The following is an 18,345-nucleotide window of genomic DNA, read 5'->3' as shown; positions in this document are numbered from 1 at the left end:
CAAAAATCTAAATAAAACATAATAAATAATAATTTTATTATACATACTAACATAATTATTTTATTACGTTTCATTTTTATTACGTAGAATGGAAAGAATAAAAAAAATCAATAAGCAAATAAGTATTTTGTTTTAGTATACGTACTAGAAATATTATTTTATTATGTTTTATTTTTATTACGTAGAATGGAAATAAAAAAAATATCAAAGAAAACATAACAAAATTATTAATTTACTATTTTATTATAAAAATAAAAAGATATAACAAAATATTTATTATAATATTATTTTAGTATACGTAATAAATTAATTCTTTTATTATGTTTTATAATAAAATTATAACATAATAAAATAATTATTTATTATGTTTTATTTTATTACGTAGAATGGAAATAATACAAAAATCAAAATAAAACTAAATAAATCAAAATAAACATAGTAAATAATTATTTATTATACATAATAAAATAATTATTTTATTACGTTTTATAATAAAAATAAAACGTAATAAAATGAACACAGAGCTCGCTAACACACACAACTGGCACACTAGTAACTACACTAGGACCCTCGAGATGCTACCAAGAGTTTAGTGTCGTTGGTAGCGTGAGCACGCCACTAAACGCACTGAACTCTCGATGTTAAGTTCGATTCCCGCATCCTCCACGAGGAATATTTTTCTTAAATAAAATTTTAAATGTAACGCGCCAGCGTTATTGTTGGTGACATGTTCACATTGGTGAACCAGCTTGACCTCTCGTCGCCCTCGATTTTGCTGTTTTGAAGCCCCAGTTAAGGCGAAAGAGATGTGACGAGAAATAAACATTCCAAAAATATACATACAAAAATAATTATTTATTATGTTTTATTTTTATTACGTAGAATGGAAATAATAAAAAAATCATAATAAAACATAATAAAATAATTATTTAACATAATAAAATAATTATTTTATTATGTTTTATTACGTAGGTTGGAAATAATAAAAAAAATCTAAATAAAACATTATAAAATAATAATTTTATTATACATACTAGCAAAATGATTTTATTATATTTCATTTTTATTACGTAGAATGGAAATAATAAAAAAAAAATCAAAATAAAGCATAATAAAGTATTTTTTTTATTATACGTACTAAAATAATTATTTTATTATGTTTATTTTTATTACGTAGAATGGAAATAATAAAATAATCAAAAGAAAACATAACAAAATAATTAATTTACTATTTTTATTATAATAAAAATAAAATATAATAAAAAAAATATTTTATTATAATAATTATTGTATTATACGTAATAAATTAATTCTTTATTATGTTTTATAATAACATTAAAACATAATAAAATAATTATTTTATTATGTTTTATTTTTATTACGTAGAATGGAATAATACAAAATAAAACAAAATAAATCAAAATAAAACATAATAAAATTATTATTTTTAAAAAAATAATTAGTTATTTTATAATTAAATATTAATTTTTTATACATTTTAATTATTTTATTATGTTTAATAATAAAAATAAAACGTAATACAATGAACACAGAGCTCGCTAACACACACAACTGGCACACTAGTAACTTACACTAGGACTCTCACGATGCTACCAAGAGTTTAGTGTCGTTGGTAGCGTGAGCACGCCACTAAACGCACTAAACTCTTCGATGTTAAGTTCGATTCCCGCATCCTCCACGAGGAATCTTTTTTTTAAATCAAATTTTAAATGTAACGCGCCAGCGTTATTGTTGGTGACATGTTCACATTGGTGAACCAGCTTGACGCCTCGTCGCCCTCGATTTTTGATGCGGATTTGCAGTTTACTAAACCCGCATCTTAGTTGATGTAAAAGTGCGGCGCGAGTTGCTCGCTGCGCTGAAGACTCCCGCCTCTGGGCGGCAGGCGGCGCTCGTGAGAACGCGAGAGGCGCCAGCTGAGAGCTGCACCCCGAGGAAGCCTCTTGGCGGGTTGTTGTTGTTGTCGCTTTGAAACACGTTCATCACCTTCAGCGCAACGGGGTCTCTGCTCGTGAATGTAAAAACGGAGTTTCCTTTTTGAAAACTATTGTTTGCGTGGAGGATGCGGGGATCGAACCCGCGACCTCCCGCGCGCTGAACGAGCAGCGCCACCATCTCAGCTGCTGCCCCAAACACGAGGAGTGGAGCGAGATTTCGGTAAAATCACGTTGAAAAAAAATAGATTTGATGATAAAAAATTTATTAAACTCTTTAATTCCTGCAGTAATCAGCTCGGATGGTAGAGCGCTCGCTTATTGAACAAAAAAAAATATTTATAAAAAATATTTATATCGAGCCTGTCTCTAAGATGCGGGTTCTTACTTTGATGCAAAGTCGTCACAGATGATGATGATGATCGCCGCGATGATGTCACAATGTCGTACGGAACGGGGCCCAAGCGAATCGTATCGTCCGTTTGGCGATATTTGTACTTTTCATGCTCATTCTGTTACACAGTTTATTTTAAAACGAAACGTTATCAATCTACAGACTCGCTATTCCTGTAACGCGTCACTCTCAGCCTGTGGGGGGGGAGGGGGGTAGTGGAGGGATGGGGGGGGGGGTAGATGGGGGGGTCAGGTGATGGGGGGGAGGGCCAGTCACGTGATGGGGGGAGGGGCAGTCACGTGGCTACGTGTGGGGGGGGGGGGGGGAGTTTGTTGGTGTGAGGGCGAGTGGAGGGAGCGGATTGAGGTGCGGAGCGAGAGAGACACAGAGAGAAGGCGAGTGGTGGTGATGGTGGTGGTGATGGTGGTGATGGTGGTGGTGATGGTGGTGGTGATGGTGGTGGTGATGGTGGTGATGGTGGTGATGATGGTGATGATGATGGTGGTGGTGATGATGGTGATGATGGTGGTGATGGTGGTGATGATGGTGGTGATGGTGGTGATGATGGTGATGATGGTGGTGGTGATGGTGGTGATGGTGGTGATGGTGGTGATGGTGGTGGTGATGGTGGTGATGGTGGTGATGGTGGTGGTGATGGTGGTGATGGTGGTGATGATGGTGGTGATGGTGGTGATGATGGTGGTGATGGTGGTGATGGTGGTGATGATGGTGGTGATGGTGGTGATGGTGGTGGTGATGGTGGTGATGGTGGTGATGATGGTGGTGATGGTGGTGGTGATGGTGGTGATGGTGGTGATGGTGGTGATGGTGGTGGTGGTGATGGTGGTGATGGTGGTGGTGGTGATGGTGGTGGTGATGGTGGTGGTGATGGTGGTGATGATGGTGATGATGGTGGTGATGGTGGTGATGGTGGTGATGATGGTGGTGATGGTGGTGATGGTGGTGTGATGGTGGTGATGGTGGTGATGATGGTGGTGATGGTGGTGGTGATGGTGGTGATGGTGGTGATGGTGGTGATGGTGGTGGTGGTGATGGTGGTGATGGTGGTGGTGGTGATGGTGGTGGTGATGGTGGTGGTGATGGTGGTGATGATGGTGATGATGGTGGTGATGGTGGTGATGATGGTGGTGATGGTGGTGATGATGGTGATGATGGTGGTGATGGTGGTGATGATGGTGGTGATGGTGGTGATGATGGTGATGATGGTGGTGATGGTGGTGATGATGGTGATGATGGTGGTGGTGGTGGTGGTGATGATGGTGATGATGGTGATGATGATGGTGGTGGTGATGGTGGTGTTGTTGATGTTGTTGATGATGTCGTTAATGTTGTTGATGTTGTTGATGATGTTGATGATGTTGTTGTTGGTGGTGATGATGGTGGTGATGATGGTGGTGATGATGGTGGTGATGGTGATGTTGATGATGTTGATGGTGATGATGTTGTTGATGATGATGATGTTGATGATGATGTTGTTGATGATGATAATGTTGATGATGATAATGTTGTTGATGATGATGTTGTTGATGATGTAGTTAATGTTGTTGATGATGTTGTTGTTGATGTTGTTGTTGGTGGTGATCACCCACGATGCGCCCCGCGTGTTCACGCCGTTTGAACTGAGCTGCTCACCGAGTCGCGTCGTGCAAAGGGCGCCAAATTGTGGGGGAGGGGATTTTTTTCCCTCTTCCTGTCAACGGGGGTATTATTTATTTATTTGTTAATTTATTTTTTTGTATTTTATTATATTTTACTAGCATAAGTACCCGGCGTTGCCCGGGTGAAAAATATATTTCTTAATAACCTTACATATATACACAGATGGGCTGCTACCCCCCCCCGCGCTACAATAATACTGTCTAATCGCTATAATTTTATTATCTACCGACCCTATAATAGTAATTGCACACATTGGGGTGAGGGGGGAGTGAAGAGGACGTGAAACTTTGATGAATTTACCTCAGAGTCGCGTGTTAATGCGCATATTTTTAACGGGAATTAAAAATGGCGTCCACCCCGCGGCGAATGCGTCGCTACCCGTTGCCAGGGGCAACCGTCGTGGAAAACCAAACGGACCAATCGCGTCTCGCAAATCCCTCACATTTCGGCCAATGAAACTGCGTATGGTCCGGCGACACACACACAGACACACACACAGACACACACAGACACACACACAGACACACACACAGACAGACAGATTTGCGATTTTATATATATAGATTTATTTTCTTCTTCTTGGTTCTTTCGGTAAAGTCACGTAGAAGGTAAATAATAAAATAATAAAATGGGTGCGTGGGGGGGGGGGTAGTGGGGGGGTGATATTGGGTGGTGATGATGAAGGTTGATCCATAGACAGACTCACAACACAGAGACCCATAGACTACAATGTTATCTCAATAGGAATCGATTCAAACCGCTCACCGTTTCTATCACAATCGATTCGCATGGTATCCCAATAGGAATCGATTCTATCCGCTCTAATCACTAGCTACATCGATTCCTACGTTATCCTAATGTGAATCCATTTCATTAGAACAAATCACCATAATCGATTCCCACGTAATCGAAAATGTATTCGATTCCATCTTGCACTCACCACCACTGTCAATTCCAATGCAGTCCCACTAGGGATCGATTCCATCGGCTCCATTTTTGACCACAATCGATTCACTTGTTATCCCAATAGGAATCGATCCGAGTTTATTATTTGACCTTGAATCGATTTTCTCTGCACGTGACTTCGGCTGTCGCGTGGTGTGAGTGGGGAGTGGTGGTCCAGTGGTTAGCGCACTGTGTGTGAATGAGTGGTGGTGCAGTGGTTAGCGCACCGTGTGTGAGTGAGTGGTGGTGCAGTGGTTAGCGCACTGTGTGTGTGTGGGGGAGATCCGGGCCAGGGCCCCGTGGTGTCGACGTTTCTCTATTTCCTCCTTCACGACGTTTGAATGACAACAACAAACAACGTGTCACTGTTGTCGTCGTCATCACCAGCGTCTCGCGTGCCTCTCTCACAGACTCCCCCGGCGATGTCGGCCTGCTCTTGGGCCGAAGCCTCGGGCTCGCCTAGCGGGGCTGCCGGGAGAGGCGCGCCTCGAGGCGGCCAGCGCAGTAGGCCGCAGGCGCCCTCCCGCCGCGGGCTCGTCGAGGAGAGCGACTGGGCGTGGTGGGTTCAGTGCGCGGCTGTTGGTCCCCACGTGACCACGCCGCTCGCCGCCGCCGCCGCGTGTTGGGGACCACTTAGTCGGGGGGGGGGCTGGTTCAGGTTTCACTGATTTAAGTGTAGTGTGTAGTGTAGTGTGTAGTGCAGTGTGTAGTAGTGTATAGTGTAGTGTATAGTAGTGTGTAGTGTAGTGTATAGTGTAGTGTGTAGTGCAGTGTGTAGTAGTGTATAGTGTAGTGTATAGTAGTGTAATGTATAGTGTAGTGTGTAGTAGTGTGTAGTGTAGTGTATAGTGTAGTGTATAGTGTAGTGTATAGTAGTGTAGTGTATAGTAGTGTAGTGTGTAGTGTAGTATAATAGTATAGTGCTAGTGTATAGAGTAGTGTATAGTGTAGTGTGTAGTGTATATAGTAGTGTATAGTGTAGTGTATAGTAGTGTATAGTGTAGTGTATAGTGTAGTATATAGTAGTGTAGTGTGTAGTAGTGTATAGTGTAGTGTAGTATAATAGTACAGCACTAGTGTATAGTGTAGTGTATAGTGTGTAGTGTAGTGTATAGTATAGTGTATAGTAGTGTAGTGTATAGTGTAGTGTATAGTATAGTGTATAGTAGTGTAGTGTATAGTGTAGTATACTTGTACAGCACTAGTGTATAGTGTAGTGTATAGTATAGTGTATAGTAGTATAGTGTATAGTGTAGTATACTAGTACAGCACTAGTGTATAGTGTAGTGTATAGTGTAGTGTCGTGTATAGTAGTGTAGTGTATAGTGTACTAGTTCAGCACTAACCGGTGTGTTGGAGAGCCAAGCCACAACATTTACAATCGGAGTACGACGTTTCTCCAGTAGTTGCAACTGGCTTCATCAGGCGACAAGCCGGATTTGTGTGGGGAAATGCTGTTTCGTTTGTGTTAAATTTACCAAATCCGTTTTAATAATGATTTTGCGTGTGCCAGGAAATGAGAGTACCTGAAAAAAAAGCTAAGGTTTTTTAAAATCCTTTATATTAAGTTCACTTGCTTGCGCGCTTACGACCGTGCAAATCTTTCGGTCGTTTTTTAACCCACTTCCCGTGATCTAATCGAGCTGACATTTTGCACACAGACTCGTTGTGCGTGACAATTTATTTTCGTGAAAAAATTTTTGCAAAATTTTACACTTTTTAGGTAATTTTTTTAAATATTAAATTACCAATTGCTTAATGGTGGCAGGCAATCATCTGACCCATAGGTGGCAGCCATCTCAAGCCAGAGGACGAGAGGACGCTAGCCGCCCGTTTCAAAGACCAATGTGGGCTGGGTTGTGGCGCATTGAACACGCATATAAAGGATTTATAGTGAAAAACTTAGTTTTTACGGGTTAATTTTTTTAAATTCCCATTGTGATAAACACGAAATAGCCTGTGAAGTTAGGCCTAACCTCCTCCCCCCTCCCTACAATCGCTGTTGGCCCACACGCACACACACACTGCAGTGAGCAGGCAAGTGATTGCCAGAGGTGACTCGCGTATGTGACTTACTAATGCGTCCGGACACAGACGAGAGACGCACACATGCAGACTAAACGCGGCCACGCACAGCCACAAAGACCACACACACACCATGCAGATTACGTGCAGACACGCAGAGATTACACGGATGCGTAAAAACAAGATACAAAATACGTACTCGCAGACTAAATTAGACACGCACACCCACACACAAATACATGTCCATACAATTTGTATGTGCACATGTGTTTGAAATAGTGTAGTGTATAGTGTAGTGTATAGTGTAGTGTATAGTGTAGTGTATAGTGTAGTATACTAGTACAGCACTAGTGTATAGTGTAGTGTATAGTGTAGTGTAGTGTATAGTAGTGTATAGTGTAGTGTATAGTGTAGTATACTAGTACAGCACTAGTGTATAGTGTAGTGTATAGTAGTGTAGTGTATAGTGTAGTGTGTAGTGTATAGTATAGTATGCTAGTACAGCACTAGTGTATAGTGTAGTGTATAGTAGTGTATAGTGTAGTGTATAGTATAGTATACTAGTACAGCACTAGTGTATAGTGTAGTGTATAGTGTAGTGTATAGTAGTGTATAGTAGTGTATAGTGTAGTGGGTGGGGAGCGGTGGCGCAGCTGTTAGCGCTACGCTGCGCTACGAACCTGGCGACCCGAGTTCAATTCCCCGCTTGCGGTCAACACCAGTGACGATTATTTGAACCAATCCTGGGCCTCCCCTAGGTCGACTCGGCCTTAAATGAGCACCTGGTGCAGTGTGTAAACATCGCCACTGGTGTTGGCCACCCACCCCCTCGTGTGCCGTGCCGGCCTTCATAGGTGCTCGCAAACAGCACTTGCCCCAACAGTCTGTACTGGCTATACGGGGGATATTTGTCTTTGTGTATGTGCACACACACAAAACAAGATACGTCTCCCACCATAGCCCTCTTTAGTTTGTTGGGGAAAGTGCTGTTTGGGAACATCTATGAAGACTGGTTGGGCTGTAAGATTTCTATGGATTGGATCACCTGAATGAGAAGAGTAGTGCATTGATATTGAGATGTGGTTCCATTATGTTTCATACTAATCCAAACATATCTTTTCTTAAAGCGTTATGGGTGAAGGCAGGGAATTACTTTAAATGATTGGCAGCGACTACATGTAATGATTGATGTTGGCAAACGTGGCGTCAGTTATATCAACAAATGTACATCAGCATTGGGAGCTGAAATTACCATGACATTGTGATGCAAATGTAATGGGTTCCGGAGACACTTGTAGAGGTAACTTCTTTATTACAATCCAATACTCCAACAGTCCTGATACTCTTGTTACAGCCTAGGTACACAGCCTAGGTACACAGCCTAGATACACAGCCTAGGTACACAGCCTAGATACACTACTCTGGCTACGTTCTGGAACTCGCCCTCACAGTTCCAGAGTCCCACCACTGGCCCTCACAGCGTCCCAGGGTCCTAAGCTGGCTGGCGGGTCTTGAGCTACAACTGGCCCCAATCGTCCAGGGAGCTGCCCTTTTGTGCCTCGTCCCCAACGAGGGGTGGGGTTGTGTGCGCCCCCAGGTATCCCACAGAGCACACAGCCCCCCTGTTGGTGGCGCCAAGGGGCTTAAGCGTCTGGGGTGCCTGGGATCCTAGTGCCTGGCGCCAAGGGGCTTAAGTGTCTGGGGTGCCTGGGATCCTAGCGCCTGGCGCCAAGGGGCTTAACTGTCTGGGGTGCCTGGGATCCTAGTGCCTGGCGCCAAGGGGCTTAAGTGTCTGGGGTGCCTGGGATCCTAGCGTCTGGCGCCAAGGGGCTTAAGCGTCTGGGGTGCCTGGGATCCTAGTGCCTGGTGCCAAGGGGCTTAACTGTCTGGGGTGCCTGGGATCCTAGTGCCTGGCGCCAAGGGGCTTAAGTGTCTGGGGTGCCTGGGATCCTAGCGTCTGGCGCCAAGGGGCTTAAGTGTCTGGGGTGCCTGGGATCCTAGTGCCTGGTGCCAAGGGGCTTAACTGTCTGGGGTGCCTGGGATCCTAGTGCCTGGCGCCAAGGGGCTTAAGTGTCTGGGGTGCCTGGGATCCTAGCGTCTGGCGCCAAGGGGCTTAAGTGTCTGGGGTGCCTGGGATCCTAGCGCCTGGTGCCAAGGGGCTTAAGTGTCTGGGGTGCCTGGGATCCTAGTGCCTGGCGCCAAGGGGCTTATCTGCCTAGGGTCCCAGAGCCCCCGGCAGCCCTTCCCTCTTATGTCACGACACAAGGGCTGTGTTGGAAACTCTTCCTTCGTTGCCAATGTCTGCTCGTCTCCCTTGTGCTGTTGCATGTTCAGCCCCATCTGTTTGGACACGATAGAAGAGCCGTACATGACCAAGTGTGGCCACAGCTTCTGGTATGTGCGTGTCTGCTCGGAGGAGAAGTGCTTCTGTTCCATCTTGCAAAACACTCGCAGACCAAGTTCCTCGCAATCCAAGGTTTTACTGTACTTTGTTGTTGCATTCCATTTCTTTCCACCGTCCGGCGAATGCGCGACAATATTCGGTGATTGGTAAATTTTCCAATGATGCTGATAACGGCGATTGCCAATTTACTCGCCGTTGCATTTTGTCTGCGTTTCAGTTGCAAATGCATCCGTCGGAGTCTGGAGGAGAACAATAGCTGCCCAAAGTGCAGTTCCGCCATTAAGAATTCAAAGCAGATATATCCAAACTTCCTCTGTGAGTTGTTTTTTACTTATTTTCCATCCACCTGCATTTTTCGCAAATTTTGTTTCACGGCAATGCAACACAGGCCTTCAACGATTGATGCTCTGCAAACCTCCTGGCTACCATCAAAGGTTTGTTCAAGTTCAAGTTTCATGTATTAGGTGTAGCCATGTGAGCCATTCGGCTCTTGAATCGGGTGCAACTGCAACAAACAAAAAACAAAAACATGAACAAGAAAACATCTTAAAGTGAATATGTGACTGAGTACAAACAGAAAATCCAAGAAAAGACAGCAAAATATTGCAGAAAAAACACCGTACACCAACGCTGTGTGCAAAAATCCCAGTGGGATGCAAGTCAAACAACAACAACAACAACCACAAGACAGCTTAGATTAAGGCCATCAGTCTAACTCTGTACTACAACAACACAAACATGGCTAAACCAATACACTTTTCGAAATCACCAAAATAAAGCCATGAAAGCAATGAAAAAGCAATCATAGGAACTGTGACGGAATTTTACACGAAGCCATCCAGATATACAAACACAGACGTAACTTCAACTAATAAAAGTAAAATAAAAATAAAATAAAAATCTTTTATTTTTATTTCACTTTTATTAATTTTAATTTTTTACCTACGTGACGTTACCGAAAAAAACCTAAGAATATGAATCCTTGCAGTCACGAAAGCTTCAAATCTAGAATAACTTCAACTGTGATGATGGGTACAAACTGAGTAATAATGGGAAAGATGTTATTAACCATGCAAAAAAGATTTAACGACACATATTTGGACCATCTTATTTAACAGGTACTATTCTACTTTACCGAGCGTTGACATCCCCAGCGTTTAACAGTACTCTCCTTTTTAAATCCTTTATATTAAGTTCGCTTGCTTGCTTGCTTGCGCGCTTACGACCGTGCAAATCTTTCGGTCGTTTTTTATTTAAATCCTTTATATTAAGTTTGCTTGCTTGCTTGCGCGCTTACGACCGTGCAAATCTTTCGGTCGTTTTTTAACCCACTTCCCGTGATCCAATCGAGCTGACATTTTGCACACAGACTCGTTGTGCGTGACAATTTTTTTTAGTGAAAATTTTTTTCCATAACTTTACACTTTTTAGGAAAAAATTAATTATATTGAATTACCAATTGCTTAATGGTGGCAGGCAATCATCTGACCCATAGGTGGCAGCCATCTCAAGCCAGAGGACGAGAGGACTCTAGCCGCCACGCATATAAAGGATTTATAGTGAAAAACTTTGTTTTTACGGGTTAATTTTTTACCTACCTGACTTTACCTAAATAACCTAAGAGTGATGCTCGCGTTGTTTAATATTTAACAGCTTTTTCCCCACACGCGTCTTTTCGCAGTGAACGAGCTGGTCCTGAAGCAGCGTCAGCGGCTAGAGAATCGAATCGAGATGGAACAACCGGTGATTGGAGATGTGCAGGGAAAAGCGGTGAGTTGGCGTTGTTTGTGACGGCGGCGTCAGGAGCAGTGCGGTGCCGCAGAGCTCGCTTGTCGAGAGGGTTTTCCCCCTTTTCTCTGGCAACAAAACTGATGAACACCATATGAGACTGGGCTCTAAAGAAAGCTGTCTCTGGTGTGGACCAATCAGTTTCAAGGACAACACATAAATGATCAGAGTATTGTTTTTTTTTGCATTTGACTGCAAGTATTGTGGTTAATGTAAACATGATTCAATCTTAATTTTGGAGCTTTCGTGACTGCAGGAATTATTCTTTGGTTCTTTCGGTTAAGTCACGTCTAAAGATAAAATAGCCAATTAAATAATAGCATATTACGACGTTTCGATTGCAACACAAGCAATCGTCATCAGGCATAAAAGAAATAGCAACAAAAATCTAACTAGAAAACTATAGACAGACACACAAGCAGACAGACATCTCTCTCTGTGTGTCTTTGTGGTATTTCTTGTGATCTCTCATTTACTTGATACAGCTGTTGTGGCTGTGACGGTTCCACCTGAAGACGGAGGCTTGTGTTGCTTCCGAAACGTCGTGATTTTTTATTTTATTTTGCTTTATTTTACTTTTATTAATTTAATTTTTTTACCTACGTGACTTTACCGAAAAAACCTAAGAATATAGTATTCATCCAAGCTACCAAGATCTGGACCAGTTTTTACCTGCCGGGTCTTAGTCATCAGTCAGTCTTGTTCAATAAACCCCGCTGGGCTAAGCGCTGACGTCAGTTGTTTGCGATCAGCACGGCACTCCCGCAAGCCTGCAGGCCTAACTGGGGGATCTCTGTTTGTGTGTCCGTGCGATCTGCAAGACTCCACCTTTGCTCGCACCGGTGACAGTGGCCAAGTCGCCTTCCAAGGGAGGCATCCTCAAGCCCCTTGCCACGGGGGAGGTCGTGAAGAAAAAGCGAAAAGTTTTGCATCTGTCGGACTCCGAGGGCTCGGACAGCATGGATTTCATGGTGAGTAATGTGACTGCTTTGATTGAAATTCTTTGGACGATGCAATGGGACTCGATCCACTCTCGTAGGGACAAAGCGGCTCGCTTGAGCGCTAGGGATGATTGGGTCATGTGTGGATGTTCACGCTGGATAGAAGCATTCTCCTAATGTGCGGTGCGCTGTGAAACTCAGAGCTCGACCAACTGGAGGGAGAGTTTTTCCCAGATAATTAAATAATTGCTGTAATCTAATAAACTATGTCATTGTAATCTAAGCCATTCATTTGACAATAACATTAAACAAAAAATGTACAATTTAAAAACTAAAATCACTTCTGCAGTTTAATGCGAGTCTCCATCACCATCAATCAGAATCAAAGGGCCACTGGATGTGGGAAGGTGGAATAGACATCTTGACGAGCTTGGAGCATTTGTTCAATGAACGTAGGATGAATGTGCCAGAGACGGAGAGTGCTCACAAAGCATGCCCGTGACCAAGGGACGGGTTTCTGAATTCCCAAAATAAAAAAAATGCAAATGTAGATTTGCTCGTACAATGCACTCGTATTCCAGCAAGGCCGAATAAATGTTTTAAATTGCAGGATCTTTGCGTGATTTTGTGTTCATTGATATTCACGTTTATACGTTAGGTCGACGAAGAGCTGCTAGCAAGTGTGTCGGGCGTGATGCCGTCCAAGCGAACTGAACAGGCCAGGGCAGCAGGCAAGATGAGATCTGCCGTCGTTGTCACGAGTGTCAAGACGGTGAGTGCACCAGACTCGCAGTGCCGTTTGATCTCCCGGCGCGGCAGGTTAAACAATGCTGATGATGATGATGATGTCACACACTTTTTTCTCTTACTCCAAAATATCATTGTTGCTCTTCAACAATCTTTCACGTGGTGAGCCGCTTCGTAGAGCTGCTCGCGCTTGTGGCCGGGACGCTTCTGTGAGAGAAGCTGATGGTTTAGTGGGCCTTGCCTGGTAAGATAAACATCAACTTCAAGGAAGGTGCATACATTATCAGAGTTGTGTTTTTTGTTTGCATTCCGACTGCAGGTATTGTGGTCAATGCAAACATGGCTCCTCGTAAAAAAAGGTGTCAGTTTTGTTGCCAGATAAAAGGGTAAAAAATACAATTAACAAGAAAAAAATGGTTTAGGTTTTTTTTGTTTATTTAAAAAAAAAAACTTTTTACCTTCCCTACACTTTGCGCTCCTATTGTGTTTTTGTATTGTTTGTTGTTGTGAAATGTGAACGACCTCACCTGGCATACAGGAGGTCTCCCCGTGGTCGCGTGGCTTTTTTTCCAGGTTCTCCGATTTTCCCCTCCACATTTACAAACACGCTCTCAGAGTGTTTGGCTACTATACATGTCCACATGATAGGCTACTTGGTTGAGCTGTCATTTGTGGCCAGTACACTTCTGAACAAGAGCTATACAGCTCAGTGGGCCTCACCTGGTAAAATAAAAATACAAAGTGAATAGTACTGGACATCTGTGAAAAACAGCTTCATATCTCATCGCATTCCTCCAGTATCAATACATCTTCTCATTCTCTATAAATGGGCGCACCGTTTCATTGCTCGCCTGCTTGTGTGTGCTGGGGTCAAGTTGCGGGTGTATTCCCACCATCCTCCAAGACGCCGTGTACAGCGGTCACCCTCTGTAGAACTCCCACCAGAGCTCCTTCTGCCTGCAGTGACGTGACTTCTTCTCTTTTCCACGTGTCTCGCTGCATTTCTTCTGGCGGTTGCTCTCATTCCCAGTCCACGTGTAGCGGCATCAATGCAGTCACCTGATTGGTCACCCCACCCGTTCAAGCCAACTGTTTTGACCAATCTGCAATGGGCCCACTGATGAACGTAGATCTCGGACACGACGCGGGTTGAGTCGGTGGGAGACTGCCGGGGACTGCCAGGCTTGGCCTACGAGGTGGTCAGGAGATGGCAGTGTAGCCATGGATTCTTGAATCTATCAGTGTGGAGCTTTTGAGTGCTCCCCCCCCCCCCCTCTTATGTAAATGCTGTTTAATGTTTACAATAATATTGTGTTCGTGTCAGATGTTTTGAGCCCTCGTTTTCACGTTGACATTCTTGTTTTTGTGGCATTGAGACTTCATCGGCCACAATCATTCCACTTCCGGACGAAGACCTCCCCGCGCAATTGCCATCTCTCACGATCCTGCAGATATAATGATCCACACTCAGCGCCTACGCACGCCGCTCAATTCATCGCTCCATCTCCTCGCTTGGAGCCGTCTCAGTCGAGTATCTCCCGTTGGATGCCATTTCGGTCCATTTTTTCTTGACCGTCATCCATCATCCCTCTCTCGGCGCCCATCCAGCCCAAGCTGCCGGCTTCTCTCAACAGTGTGAACGATGTCATGGAGCTGTGTATATTATATTGGTAGGAACGAAGTGGACCAGACCACCAATATATTAATGTGTCCGTCCATCCGTCCGACTGTCCGTCCGTCCGTCCGTGTATCAACATCGCCCCCTACTGCAAACACTTGGCATGACCCTGTCCGACAAGATGGCCGCCCGCTCCCCTTGCGATCTGTGAATTAAACAAGATGGCCGTCGCTTCCGGCGCATCACGGCAAAACTTTAAACTTCGCTTCAAAATTACTTTACTGAAACGCAGCACGTTTTTAAAAATAATTATTTTACTGAAACGCAGCACGTTTTTTTTAACACAGAGACAAGAAACATTTATTAACACAGAGACGAGATACATTTAATCGCCTTATTTGTGCACGAAAAGCACGGCGCGAGGCCTAGTGCGGCAGGCTTCGCGAGGCCTAGTGCAGAAGGTGGTGGTGGGGGGTGGTGGTGGGGGGTGGTGGTGGGGGGTGGTGAGGGCTGGTGGGAGGGGTGGTGTTGGGGGGTCTTTAAATCTCACAGCGTTTCTTGTCAAAACAAACACTTTTAATTAACGTTACACTAGAATACAGTAATTTTTTCTTTAACTCCTCTATACCCGGTCGATATCCCTGTACCGGCACTAAGTATTATTCCTACCAGCCCACACCGCAGGGTCCTGTTCTAACACTCGTGTTGTCCGTACGTACGTGTGTTGAACTTCGTTCGCAACACCGTGCGTAGCCATGAACCCTGTGTACATGATCTGACCCTCGTGTCCGTACGTACGTGTGTGTGTATGTGTGTGTGTGTGTACGTGTCCGTACGTGTGTGTGTGTACGTGTGTGTGTACGTGTGTGTGTGTACGTGTGTGTACGTGTGTACGTGTGTGTGTGTACGTGTGTGTGTGTGCGTGTGTACGTGTGTGTACGTGTGTGTGTGTGTACGTGTGTGTGCGTGTGTATGTGTGTACGTGTGTGTGTGTGTACGTGTGTACGTGTGTGTGTGTTGAACTTCGTTTGCACCACCGTGCGTAGCCAACCGTGCTAATTGGAGGTGCGGGCGGATGGACAACAAACACGTTCCTTTCACTGTCTCTCAGTGTCATTCCCAGCGAGCGTCACATTAAACTTGGACTGTCTGGCACGCAACATATCGGTAGAACATTAAACTTGGACTATCTGGCATGCGACATTTCTTTGCAGCGTCCGAGATGTAGCAGCCAACCTCAAGTCGGCTACCTTAGCACGAGTTTGAATTTCCTTCAGATTCAATTTGAAACTTTACCTGTCACACGCAGCCCACGGGGAATCCGCGCGCGTTATTTCGAGGACACGCCACGGCAAGGTGGAGGACGTATCCACCGCAGGAGCCGTACACCTCGTCACGAGAGACGAACACCAAGCCACGCTCACTTGAGCAGGAGGACCCCTTTAGACTTGTGACGATGCCCAATTGTCTTCGATGTGTTCATTTGTTACAGGCGATTGAGATCTCAAGAAAAACCACGTTGACAGCAAAGATCAAACAAGGGAAGATGGTCTCTGCATCACCTTCCATCAAGCTTCCTGCAAAACGGCGACACTCACCCTTTGACTGGTTTGAGGGTCCAGATGTCGACACCACTTCTGAATCGGAGGATTAAAAGAGAATCGGAGTTTGTTTTGAGGGACGTTGTTTTACGTTCCATTGTTCTTGGCGAAATGGTAGCCAGGGTGGAGACTTTTAGCCACCGCAGTTAAAATGTTTTGGGTGTTCAGTTTTAAGTCGCTGCTTTTCATCAATTTTCAGAGAGGAGGTGGGGGGGTGGACACTTTCGCCGTTAACACTGGTCAACAACAACAAAACAACGTGTTTTTCTGGCCTGGACTTTTGCAGCTGTTCTAGACTTTCAGGGTGCCGATTCCAAATCTGATCTCAGATTTGCTCTATCACATCTCATTTTTAAATCCTTTATATTAAGTTCGCTTGCTTGCTTAGGACCGTGCAAATCTTTCGGTCGTTTTTTAACCCACTTCCCGTGATCCAATCGAGCTGACATTTTGCACACAGACTCGTTGTGCGTGGCAATGCATTTTCGTGAAAAAATTTTTCCAAAATTTTACACTGTTTAGGGAAAATTTTAAATATTTAATTACCAATTGTTTAATGATTGGCAGACAATCATCTGACCCATAGGTGGCAGCCATCTCAAGCCAGAGGACTCTAGCCGCCATGCATATAAAGGATTTATAGTGAAAAACTTTGTTTTTACGGGTTAATTTTTTATGCTATCGGCATACCCCATTTTCATTGATTTTACCCGAAATTAACTCTGTCACTTATGATTGCAAGTTGTTGCGAGTCAGTGACTGCTTTAGTGTTAAAATATGGTGCTGTATTTTTAGGATAGTGTGTTTATATCATTTTATGTAGATATCCACATTTATTTAATATTTTTCTTCTGCAGTTTTTATTGAAAATGCAATCTTTGATATCTCAAAAACATTTTGATTGCATTTTGATTGTAAAGTGAACGTTCATTGTTTCTGTTCGTTGCGTGTACGCTCAAAATTAAAGCGCTTAAAATCGCAAGCAATTCCGTGCTTTTTTGTATTCAACGTAAGGAAATACACTCGGAAAGGTTGTGAGTTTGCAAAACCCGTCGCGGGTACCAACTCAGCCCCTTCACCCATTGTGAACATCATCGCCACTGTCGGAGGTCAATCGTGGTTCCGTCCTAATAGCTTCAATAAGTATAACCCGTAAAAACAAAGTTTTTCACTATAAATCCTTTATATGTGTGGCGGCTAGAGTCCTCTCGTCCTCTGGCTTGAGATGGCTGCCACCTATGGGTCAGATGTTTGTCTGCAGTATTAAACAATTGGTAATTAAATATTTAATTTGTTTTCCCTAAAGTGTAAAATTTTGGAAAAAAATTTTCACGAACATTAATTGTCATGCACAACGAGTCTGTGTGCAACATGTCAGCTCGATTGGATCACGGGAAGTGGGTTAAAAAACGACCGAAAGGTTTGCACGGTCGTAAGCGCGCAAGCAAGCGAACTTAATATAAAGGATTTAAAAAGCCGAAGAGTCTTCGCCAACATTGTCAACGCGCGCCCGCAATCTTCTCAGGTGCAGGTCTCCAGAGGCCGGAGGCAGCACGTTTTCCTGTGGTGTTGTTGCAAAGTCTCAGAAGTGTTCACTTGTTTTTGAAGCACTCCCCCACCTGTATTCACAACAGCATAAGAGAGACGGGGGAGGATGACTGTGCGTGTACATGCACGCTATTGAGTGGCAAACTTTCACGCGACTGGCAACAAACCAGGACTTGCCAAGTCACGTTTCTGCGAAGACTTGGAGATATCCCACAGGAGCCGACCTCCATAAGAGGATGATCTTGGGGGGGGGGACCAGTACGGGTGGCAAACTCGCTTCGTAAAGAATTACAAATGATAACCGTGGCAATCTACTGATATCAATTTAATGAAATGAAATGCATCAATGCAGGGATATTACATCAAAGCAAGGACAGGTGGCAACCTCGCGTCTTAAAATAAAAATACTGTAAAAATCACACTCGTTTTGAAAATATAGTGGCGTCACTTAAATGAAATTCGATATGACGTCAGCGCGGGGGAGTCGTGACATCGGTTCACGGTGACCTTGGCGTCTTTGTTCGTTTTGCTCACTAGACGGGATTCGAAGCCGTGTCCTTCACGTGTCAAGGGTGACCCACCCTTCCTGTCCTGTCCCCTCGGCAATGCTGCCTCCACAGGGACAACCAACCCCTCTATCCCTAATGAACATCTGTTGCATCACCCAATTCCCTGACCCCCACCCCTGCCCCCAGCTTG

At 44.1% G+C, this 18,345-nt stretch overlaps 1 protein-coding gene across 1 annotated transcript; it reads left to right on the top strand.

Annotated features, from left to right (window-relative positions):
- The first annotated feature begins 2,683 nt into the window (after window positions 1-2,683).
- Window positions 2,684-17,071, top strand: LOC133361915 (uncharacterized). Its single transcript, XM_061580890.1, has 8 exons — window positions 2,684-2,715; window positions 5,385-5,533; window positions 9,334-9,393; window positions 9,621-9,718; window positions 11,085-11,173; window positions 12,013-12,162; window positions 12,791-12,904; window positions 15,990-17,071. Exons 2-8 carry the CDS (start codon window positions 5,397-5,399, stop codon window positions 16,149-16,151), a joined length of 810 nt encoding a protein of 269 aa, XP_061436874.1. The 5' UTR covers window positions 2,684-2,715; window positions 5,385-5,396; the 3' UTR covers window positions 16,152-17,071.
- The last annotated feature ends 1,274 nt before the right edge of the window (window positions 17,072-18,345 follow it).

This window comes from Lethenteron reissneri, unplaced genomic scaffold (genome assembly GCF_015708825.2).
Source record: "Lethenteron reissneri isolate LAM-NWPU_2019-01 unplaced genomic scaffold, ASM1570882v1 scaffold_1292, whole genome shotgun sequence".
In the NCBI taxonomy this organism is placed as follows: Eukaryota; Metazoa; Chordata; class Hyperoartia; order Petromyzontiformes; family Petromyzontidae; genus Lethenteron; species Lethenteron reissneri.
This window is presented reverse-complemented; position numbering and strand designations above follow the sequence as displayed.